Consider the following 11,826-nt stretch of genomic DNA (forward strand, 5'->3'; position numbering starts at 1 on the left):
CCTCAGCAGCATCTTATGCCAGTGAGACATGTCCAAAAAAGGGTGTTTTGGGGGGGGATATCCTGCATTTTCTTTAGTAAATAGATCTAATAAAAACATAGTCACATAATCGGGGGGGGGGGGGGACCAAATGATAACTTGCCTCCGGGCATCTGGGATGAACTTACGCCACTGTCGAGACACGACAGCATTTGGCTAGCCCCCCCCATAACTTCTCATAAAACACTAGCTGTCATTCACTCTGTGTCTAAATTCTCACTGCAGCCACAGCCGGTAACCCAACTGTGACTCTGATGCACGCGAAGTATAAAAAACATTGCTGAAGTGCGCAAATATCAGCATTCCGTGACCATTGTGACTCTCTCCAACAGTGATCACCATTAAATGATGTAAAAAATGTCTGTGCGTGACAATTGGGTGAGAATTATTTTAATTTATCTAGTTTACTTGTTATGTGAAGTGTGTGTATGTATATATATATATATATATATATATATATATATAAAATTGTCTACGTTTCAGTTTATGTCTACTTTCCTCAGGACAAAAAGTTGAAATAAACTGAAACGTTAACAAGAATGAAGGTGTTTCCCATCTAAAGTTATTGCTGTATAAACAAGTCCTGTGAGTACCGTGACTATTTCTGAGACATTATCCTAGAATACATTGCTGAGGGCACCCAGTCAAATACATGGCGTTTGGGAAAAAGTGCCGGCTCTGATCTACAATATATATATATATATGTTCAGTACATAAGGGTAGCACTCAGGGGTTTGGAGTACTGCAATTAGTCTCCAACATTTCGGCTTTAATCAAAAATAGCCTTCAGGGATTTTTGATTAAACAGTACTTGTTTATTATTTATTCAAGTCCTCGTGTGCACCCTTCTGAGCTGTAAGTTTTACACTCCTTTTTGGTTAGGCACTTGGTCCCTATACCAGAATTTTGGGCCTATTTACCAAGCTTTTCTTTCCTAAACTGAAGTTTCTGCATAATACTATGAACTTTTACTATGTACTAATAGCACAATGCAGAGGCTTTCACAGAATTCTACGGTAGAGTGCTAATTAGCACTGCGGATCGCAGTGCCCATTATCATCAATGGAGACAACGATCTCAGCCCAATGTACCAAACTCCAAAATGCAAAGATTTTCAGAGTTTGGCCCGGTTAGTTTACACCATCTTCAGATGGTGTAAACTGCTTTAAGCCTATTGAGGCTTACGAGCAGGAGAAAGATCTGTCGATCTCTCTCCTGCAGCCTCCGATGCAGTGTCAGCTTCCCCCAGAGAAGTCTTTCACAAATATGAAGACTTCTACAATATGATGAGGATATAACTCACAGGGAGAGTGGTTATAACAAACCGCTGTCCCTGCGAGTTGGTACATAGCAGGGATATTTTCATTAAAAAAAGAAAATATCTGCAGCAAAACGGATTATTAATAATAGCAGCAGTCCCGCGATTATTAGTACATAGGCCCCTTAGTAAGAGTGCCAGATACTGGTGATTATATATAGATTTTTTTTACCTGACTCTTTTTTCATAGCAAAACTTGTCAATATATATTTTATTTTAAAAGTTATCATCAGAAACAATACATAAGGACAGCGCTATAGATTACACGACAGCCCATGGCCACTGTGTATGTTGTGTGCCTTGTTTACCATCTGTAATTTCCATCTGCTCCTGTGATGAAACGCAATCCACTGGTCTGTAAAAAGTAACAGTGTCACAGCAGACAGATCTCGGTCACAAATTGTTGGCATATTTTCCGACATCGTAAAGCATCTGGTCCTATTTAAAAACATGCCAACTCTTCACTCAGCTGCTAGAACGGACCCAGGAGTGCAGATTCATGATTTGCTTCCTTGGCTGGTGGAACAAGGAAGTTTTCAGAGCAACAGAATGTCTCCCGGTGATAAGAAAACTATGAAACCTGCTCAAAGAGCCATTAGGAAGATTAAAACAGCAACTTTGGTTTCCAGCTTAACTAGAGGTTGGCAGCAGTGGGCATCAGATAATTCAACCAAGCAAGCACAAGAACCTTCAGGTTGGGTACCAAACACAGATGGTGAAGTTAAGGAGAACCTCCAATCATCAGTAGAGGCCAAGATCAAACCTCAGATTGTATTAGAACAAAGAAGAGAGGCCACGTGTTCTTCAGAGGATGCTGTAGAATCACAAATCAAAACTAAATCAGTGGTCAAAAGTTTTGCGAGCAAAGCCCATGAAAGAGGTATGGACATTGGCTCATTAACCGAAAAATATGAGAAAGACCCCAGCACACAAATAGTGAGTAAATATGATGAGTTGATGGTTGAAAAACTACTGCATGGTCACGCGTCCCCAACTCGGAGAAGGAAATGCTCAAATCTGGTCTCACAACTCACAAAAGGATGGAAACAGATGGAACAAGTTGGTGATGAGCCAGAAGGGGGTTTGAGAGCCGTACCAAAACTCTCAGAGTGTAGAAGTGAGAGCCTGGAGACAGAAGACAGTGGATACGGAGAAAGCGAAGGAGAAGTCAAACCAGAACTAGAGAAGAAGACCGACCTCACAGGGGAGGATAAGGAGAACACAGCAAGGATTAAACGGTCTTCACAGTAAGTTACGGGACAGTAGGCTCTTTAATATATCGCACAGTTTTTAACATTTGCTTCTATTAGTACTAAATGTATCACCATTTAAAGTTGTAGCATTCAGAATCTTATACAAAGTTCCTTCCTGGCAGGGCATCATTTTTAGGACCTGCGGTTCTTGAAATAGAAGTTTATATGGAACCTCAATTCAAATAAAGTTAGCAAATTACCTTATTAACAGTAATGGTCATGAAATAAATAAAAAAAAAAAAACTTTAGGTACAGGCAATTTCCAAGAAAAAAAAAAACATCTTGGAATTACAGTATGTTCTTAATTGTTGGTTATGAATGACAAAATCTGTCAGCATGTTATCATGGTATGAACGTAATGGCTTGTCTATTCTGAATTTGCCAATACATGTATTTATAGGACTTCACGCAAACAGTATATCTAGAGGCATATTCAGGTGTATATTAAGTCATCATGTGATTATCAGTGGCATAATTATACGCTCTTACAATTCTTATATTATGTGGTGAATAAAAAATTTAAATAACAGTCCTAAAAGTAAAATAGACTTAAATAGTCAAACGATTATGAACCAGGAATATTTTACTGTGAGTTCTCACATTATTCAGGATCATGTTTCTTACATTGTTCACAGCAAAACTAGTTTTGCCGTGAGTTACATATATAGTTTAAAATGTACTCTGTGATAATGCAAGGAAGTCTTCCATTTAGTGGTCTATTTACTAAGCAGTGTTAGGAGACAGAGTGAAAAGTGATAAGGTGCCAGCCAATCAGCTCCCAACTGTCATTTATCAAACACAGCCTGTGAGATGACAGTTAGGAGCTGATTACCTGGCGCCTTATCACTTTTCACTCTGTCTCCTAACACTGCTTAGTAAATAGACCCCTCAGTCATCTCCAGTGATAGTCTGCACAAGACACTGTTGTTGTGGTTGATCCTTCACTGGAATTTGGCCAAGCAAGCGGTATCCCAGCATCCGATTATATGATTAATGTGCGCCCATCACATACACAGAGCCGAGGCAGCCAGTTTGTTGGCTGAACCAATATTTCATGACAGTGTAACCAATCAATTCACTTGGAACCAGTGTCATCATTGGGGCATGTGACAAAGGTTAATTTCCTTTTAAATACTTGTCAAATTATTCAGTATAAAGTGTCATTGTAACTAGAGATGAGTGGTTCTGGTCTGCTGAAAACTGAACACACTTGGACTTTGAGGGTTTTGAGAAGAACAGAGTCCCGGCTCAGGTCACTTTGGGGGTTTCAAGTAGAACAGAGTCCCAGCTCAGATCACTGATCTAAAAAAACAGATCTTGCGTCTTTTTGATAGCATGCAAGTCCCTCCCTCATGATTTCAGATGCCAAAATTGGTTAAAATTGCTGGAACAAATGTTATTGATGTTAATAATACTATGGGTATAAATATATATATATATAATTTTTTTTAAAGAAATCCAAAACCAAACTAAAACAAAACATTTGAGGGTTGTTTTACCAAAATGCAACGATAATTTAGAACCAAAACCCAGGGGTCTGTGCCCATCTCTAATTGTAATTCTATGGTCTGGTTTGCTCTGAAGCATTTCTACAATGTATTGGTTAGTACTAAACTGCACCTGTCACAGCTCAAACATTTTTTCATATAATCATGACACCTGCTGGCCGTAAAAAGGTAATGCACTGCATGAAATAAAACTGCATTATCTTTTCACATATCAACTGGTGACTAGATCATCACATCTTTATTTCTAATGCGGGCTATACATCTAACGACCACCGGTCTCCAATGATAGACGATTTATCAGGTGGATCAACAAAATACAACATGTAAAAAATTGCAGACTCACCGATTCCATCCTTTTTTGGGTCGGAATCGGCAAATCGAGATTGTCCAACATGTTGGATTTTGCAAATGAACCGACCCAGGCATCGGCAGATCAAAGAATTTCCAGGGGCGTATTTATAATGGGTGCAGGGGGCCGCAAAGTACACCCTGCACCCATGTTATCTAAAACTTCACTCTCCCTAATCCAGCGTCGGGTCTCTCAGCGCTGCCCAAAACGCTGGAAAATGTCCGCCGCTGCCATTTTTCCAGGGTTTTGCGCATGCGCTATGAGTAAATCACCGGGAAAATGCAATCTGCGCATGCGCAGTTGACTCTGGGCACACTCTAGTGCCCAGAGTCTAATGATTCTGCGGTGGCCGGCCAGCAGCGTCAGCCGGCTGCCAGCCGCCGTGGTGAGAGTAGGGGGCCCCCTCCTCTCTAAAGACGCCCCTGAGAATTTCCCCAAATAATTGCTGATGTATGGGCCCCTTAACATTCAGAAGCATACAACTTTACATTATTCTAAGGTACGTTGGAATACATGGGTATTATTCATCTATAATATAGCAGATCTTACTGCAAATTGGGGATTCTGAGTAAGAGCAATGAATCACATAATACAACTACGATTGGTTTAGGTTTATTTTAGTGGCCACAGCTAGTATGCACTAGACCAGGCCTGGCTAACCTGAGGCTCTCCAGCTGTTGTGAAACTACAAGTCCCAGCATGCCCTGCTACGGTTTTCCTATTAGGAAATGTTGAAACTGTGGCAGGGCATGCTGGGACTTGTAGTTTCACCCACAGCTGGAGAGCCACAGGTTGGCCAGGCCTGCTCTAGACATTTAAAACCAATTGGCATACAGCAATGCCTCAATTATAGTTTTGGGTATTAAAGGAGAAAGCCAATTAAATACTCTATTTTTGGGAATACACCTTTCTTTCAAGAATGACCAATGCTTGGGATGCCTGCAGTTTCCATCTATCCTCCCCTTGATGGTAAGTATCCCTTCTCCAGAACTCAACAACATAGAGAAGTTCCAAAGGAGTAAACTTACCAGCGCAACACTGATTGTACAGTTGCCATTAATTCCAAAAATATTACCTGGCGTTCTTCTGTTACTATAAATAGTTTTACTTAGGGTTGACAAATAACCTAACAAAAAACACCCCACTTTTTTTTTTCTCATTGCATTTACAGGAGTAACAAGGTTGCAGGAGAACTCAGCATCATTAAAAAAGCTTACAAAAAATACAGCCCAGTGACCAGCATCAAAGGGAAGTGGGAGAATTGGTCAGGCGAGCACGCGCTCAACCAGAAGCTAAATCCCTTCAGCGATGACTTCGACCATGAATTTGCAATGTCTAGGCGGCTACAGAAGGGCGACAAGGGATACGGGCACCCGAAGGAGGGGACAAAGACTGCCGAGAGAGCCATGAGAGCCGAGGCACACATACACCGGGAGATGAAAGACTTATGCTTCATCATTGGGACCATGTCCAAGCCGGGGAAAGACGGAAAGGTCCGCGTCGTCTTCGGGGAACTCTTCGATAGGTATGTGAGGATCTCAGATAAGGTTGTCGGGATCCTGCTGAGGGCCAGAAAACACGGAATGGTGGATTTCGCAGGAGAAATGCTTTGGCAGGGCAGAGACGACCATGTTATAATAACATTATTATAATACGTCAAGAGAAAATATTACCTTGGCTCCTGTATACTTCCACGTACTTGTACGTCAAATTTGCCACAATATGGTTTAAGCTAAGAGTAGTGGAAATGACTGCGTGATGTCCTTACCTTTGTCCCTCTAACATCACCAGTCATCAACAATATATGGTGACCATGGTGACTATTTTAGGACAGACCTCTTCCGTACCAGTGACAAAGACACTATTCATCTCACGCCATGTCTGAGCGCCAGTTGCTTCATCTCTGCTGCATTCCTCTCTCTTACCCTCAGCTAGAGATGGCCCTGGCCCAAACCCTTCCTCGTCCTGTCAGGAAGACGCAAACTGTGTACGAGGCTGCCAGCTTTTGTCTCTCACAATCTATCTTGATATACTTGGTATTTATTCATTTTAATAGCATCATTTATAGTAATTAATATACTGAAGCAGTGGTTCCCAAACTTTTTTTTTTTTAATAACGGCGCCCTAGAGCATCAGAATTTGTATTCAAGGCACCCCTAGGCCAAGTGTTTCTTATTGAGAAATTCAGCTATTATTAAAATGACACCCTCAGGTATGTGGTGGTGGACAGGGTTGCGCTTCCGTTTGTCCACATATTTTACGACTGGCAGCTGTCAGCACTGGTTTTGTCTGTCACATGGACCAAAAACCATTTTATTTGGCACTGGACCACCAACTTGTGGCACCACTGTAAGTGCCCTATAGCACCATTTGGGAACCACTGTAAAACTATTAATCATATATTGGGCCAGATGTACCAAGCTCTGAAAAGTGGCCGCGCAGAATAGACACATTTGGGATCGCAGTCGTAGGCATACCCCGAAAACGGTCGCGATGCGGCTGCATCTGAGCTGGCGCCACCTCCCCGTTGCCGCCCACAAACAATCCTATCCTGTCAATCACTTTGCGCATAAATCCTCGCTGCAAGCGACAACGGTAATAGAACTTGACGCATGCACAGACCACCGATGATCACTCAACTGCGTAGTCATCGGCATAGAGACCATCTGTGAATCAGACCCTTAATGTCCATAATAAAAATCAACACTTTTGCTCGCATTATGAGCTTGGAAAACCTGATGTTAAACATAAATTCATGTAGTCGTTATTAGTGATAGTTTGTATTACTGTTGGTTAGACAGTTTATGGGTGGATATTGGTTCTCCCTAGAAATGGATTCTTCCATTGTGCACAGGCGCGTTGGAAACCATCTTGCTATCGAATTTAATAAGAATATATTTTCATGAACAGTAAAGGTCACCTACCGCTAATTGATGCATATTTTTCATTAGCATAATATCTTTATAAACAGGGATTAACATTTATTGTTTAAATATTAGAAATCTATATATATATTTTTAAATAGGATTGATGGGATCATGCTTTATCCCTATCACAGGGGATACTTGTCTTTAACTTGAAGATTGTAATTGAAGAGATTGTCTAAATAGATCTTAACTTTGTACCTGTACTTACAAATGTTTCAGTTTAAGGACTCAATCCTATTAGGTGGGCGTTTTGTCCTGCGAGACATTCTCACGCCGAACTCGCACTGCGAATTACATTTGCAATCCAATTCCAAACATTGATTTACATAGGCTGACAGTTTTTAGGTAAATTTCTCTAAAAAGCTCAATAAGGAGTTATAATGATGTGGGGACATACTGTACAAGTAGAGGTATAATGATGTTGGACAGGTATGTGGAGATGTTGTATTTATGGGAGGGGATGTAGTTGACATCCCAGCGGTCAGGGGGCCAGTGCTCTGAATCCCAGCCATGGCATCGCTACGGAATAGGGTTAGGCTGCATGGGCAGGGGGGGGGGAGGGAAGTTAGGGTTAGGCTGTGGGAATGGCTGGTCTGGGCAGGCGGGGTTAGGTCTTAGGCTACTTACCTTTGGGCATCGGGGTGCTGAGTGTCAGGATGCTGCTGCCTGTATTCTGACTGTCTGCATCCCAACCGCCCGGATCCTATACCTAACCCGGTTTTTGAACTTGCAGGAGAGATAAAAGTGTTTATTCCAACTTTTTACAAACTAGTATAAAAACATTGAAAAATTACTCTCCAGCATTTTGGGGAACAGAAAAATGTCTGCAAAGATTTTCATTTGCTGGAAAACACTTTTCTTTCGCTATCATTGTTCCCCCATCAATGAAAAGTGCAAAAAACCGGCCATTTGACACCTTTTAAGGGGTGTGATATGTATTACCGCTGGCTGCATGGCCGGCAGTTCAATTCCCGACAGCGGCTGCCCGACAGAGGAGGAATTCCCGATCGTCCTAAAGGTAAGTATTTACTAACCTAACCCTCCTTAGGGGTGCCTAACCCCCCCTCTAAGTGCCTAAACCTAACCCTCCCTTTCCCACTGCCTAAACCTCCCCCCGGGGGGTGCCTAACGCTAAGTCCCCCCCCCCCCCCGGGGAACCCTAAACCTACCCCCCCCCCCCCCCGCGGCTGTCCGCTGCGGCGCCCGGCATCCACTCGATCAGGATGCCGGGCGCCGGTCTAGATTTAGACGCCTGTCATTCGTCCCTAGTCGGGATAAAGCAGTCTGGAAGCGGCGGTCGGCATTTAGACTGTCGGGTTCCAGACTACATCCCCTTTTAAGAACCTCCAGCACTTTGCTTATAGCCACCAACAGCCTTCAATAGGGTTCTGCTGTCTCAGTTGTAATTTCTTTTTGTTTCCCCACTTTCCATGCACCTCTTCCAGAACAATTTTGTAGAAAAGCTGCACAACCTCGTAGCGACTACGGCGTATTGGCATTTCCAATTGGATCTTGCCTATCACGGGTGCACGCATTAGTGCAATGTCTGCGAGTTTCATGAACCTAACGTGCATTCACAAACTCACACTTCATAGGATTGAGCCCTAAATCTTCCATGTACAGCACTGTAGACATTGCAATTCTAAGTTATTTATATTATTTATTAATATATGTGAAACTTCCCCCCCCCCCCCACCAATCTATAAAATGTTTACATCACCCCAGTGGTTTGTGTGTCTCCATCTTTTTTTAGAAATGTGCTCTTCTGCCTAAAATCTTGCAATGGGATAGACAAAGGGCTACATTTATTATTTATATATTTATTATGCGGCACTTTCCAAAGCCGTCTTCAGCTGCTGACTTTATAGGGACAGTTATATTCAAGACATAACACACCTGGTGGAATGTAGCGGTTTTGGCCTCAGATTTGAAGGGGCTGTTAAAGACCAGCATGGTAAATTTAGCCCAAACAACTGTCAAATGGGCCAGTCCAGGAATTGGTTAGAAAGGAATTAAACCACCAGTAGCAACCAAAATGACATTTGTGACCTCACGGGAATAGATTAACATTGACGGGTGCACGCTATAGATTGTGGAAATGTAGGAGTAACACTCAAGGTGCCGTTACCATGGAACCGTAAAAAAGTACAAATTCACAATAAACTGAATGCATATTAGGGAATCACAAAATACAGGTTGTGCACCGATTTCAACCCAACCTATTCCCAATGCAAGTGGTTACTGCAAGAGGTTCCCAAATGCGGTCCTCAAGGCTCCCCAACAGTTCAGGTTTTAGAGATAACCATGGTTAAGCAAAGGTGGTTATATCAAATTGACTTTGGTACTAAATCACTTGTGCTCCACCATGGATCTCTCTAAAACCTGAACTGTTGGGGAGCCTTAAGGACAGTGATTGGGAACCTCTGGGTTACTCAATACGACACTCCATAGCTTTCAGGATTTGGGTAGTGAGACACAGTACACAGTTTACTTTCATCATTACAAGCAAAACCTTATACTGAAAAGCTTCCATCTGAATATTACGGCTTTGTCGCATGCCACAGGCTTGTGTTCCTGAGTGGGCATAGTATGAACTAAAGGGAGATAAACATATAAAGGATATACCCAAAAGCAAAAGCACCAGTCGTACCATAGATTATAACCGTATTAAACTAGGCGCTGGGAGGTAGTGATCTCTCTGTACACCACCGAAAGCAGCTGCAAATGGGTGGCCAACCCAATATTAAAAAGACAAGGAAAATAGAAGCAGCGCTATAGTGGTGTAAATTAATCACAGATACATATAAGTAAAATACCTTATTTATTAAAAAATATATAAAAAAGTCTAATAATCAACCTATAATCATAAGCATCCTGTACAAAAACGCATTTGTAAACATACAGTGTACATAAAAAATGACATCAACCAGTGTGTATAACAATCTGTGTGCAGATATATATTAGTTAGCTCAAATGATTGTGAAGTTCAGTCCAGAGCAAAGTAAGAATAAGCCAGAAAGCAATAGTTTGATTATTTGGAAAAGCCTCCATCAATGTACACATTAAGCTCCTTTACATATTGTATCTTGTCCCGATTAGATTAAAATATTTCTGATCAGCTCCGTTATGCTGGTGAGGCTGCCAGCAACCAGGATCTTTTATCCACATATGGTGGATCAGCTAGAAATCATTTGTTTGCTAAGGTCAACAACTCCATTTGTCCTCTTTAGAAAGGTTTTATACATCTCCCCCAAACACCAGCGCTTTGTTCTCGAAGAGATTTTGTAATATTTATGAGATGGAACGACTTGACCAACATACTGAATTCTTGAACCTACTTTCTCTAGACCACCTTCACCTTGGACGTGACTCACCTTTGTGTAGACCTATCCAGGAGTAGTCCCCAACCTCCTTTCCTCCCATCTTGCCCCAGATCCATTCCCTGACCTTTCCCCCTTCCCTTGCTTCCCACCATCCAGTCAGATATCCTGCCCATGATCTATTTCCCAACTTTCCGCCTTCCCCACCACCCTGACCAAGTTCCATTCTCTATACATCCTACCCAATATCTATTCCCCACATTTCCTCCTTACCACCACCCTGATCCAGATCCAATTTCCTTACATCCTGCCCAGGATCCATTACCCACTATTCATTCTTCCAAACCCACTGCCCCAAATCTATTCCCCATACATCCTGGCCCATATCCAATTCTCCGCCCTTCCTACTCATTAATATAAAAACGGACATCAATTTTTTTTTTCAAGCACCTTGATGTGCCTGACATATTCAGACAATTTTGTATCGGTTTTAACTTATGCTCTAGATGTCTTTTCTACAAGATGCCCCTGTTACAAAAACCAAACAGTCAAAAAAACAAAAACAAAAAACTATACCCGAATACTTTCAAGTGTTTCAGGCTACATTGGCTAATACGATGAATTACAGCCCAGGTGTGTTCATCCATCACTGAGGACATAACTAAGTACAGAATGCATTTCCAAACCTGACATTTTGTGCGGAGGCTTGAGGGACACTTACCAAGCCAATTCAGGAAAAATATAACCTATAGAAATCAGCAAGATTCCTAGCAGGCTATAGATAATGAAAGCAAATATGTGATTGGTTGCTAGGAGCTACATCTCTGGTAGTGCCTAAATGATGTAGGAGGAAGTAGCTATGGTAACAGTAGAAGGGTGGTAATAGAAGACGTCTTCTACGTACTAGCACTAAACACTTTTAATGCAACCTCTGCTATTGTGTAGGCACAAAGCAGACTGAGGAGATTAATTATATTACCTATGCACAATATATAAATTACCAACCTACCAATATTTTCTATCTGGCGTTACAGAATTAAATAACGCTATATAAAAAAGTACACACACACAAAGGAAAAAAAAGACGACATTTGACAAATTTTATTGTACAT

General features: G+C 41.7%; 1 protein-coding gene across 1 annotated transcript; it reads left to right on the top strand.

Moving 5' to 3' along the window:
- The first annotated feature begins 1,838 nt into the window (after positions 1–1,838).
- On the top strand, positions 1,839–9,110 carry ABRA (actin binding Rho activating protein). The gene is made up of 2 exons (XM_088442634.1): positions 1,839–2,604; positions 5,639–9,110. The coding sequence occupies exons 1-2, from the start codon at positions 1,907–1,909 to the stop codon at positions 6,117–6,119; spliced, it is 1,179 nt and encodes a 392-aa protein (XP_088298760.1). The 5' UTR covers positions 1,839–1,906; the 3' UTR covers positions 6,120–9,110.
- Positions 9,111–11,826: the final 2,716 nt, after the last annotated feature.

Source organism: Taudactylus pleione, unplaced genomic scaffold, assembly GCF_031769625.1.
Source record: "Taudactylus pleione unplaced genomic scaffold, aTauple2 ptg000314l, whole genome shotgun sequence".
NCBI classification, from domain to species: domain Eukaryota; kingdom Metazoa; phylum Chordata; class Amphibia; order Anura; family Myobatrachidae; genus Taudactylus; species Taudactylus pleione.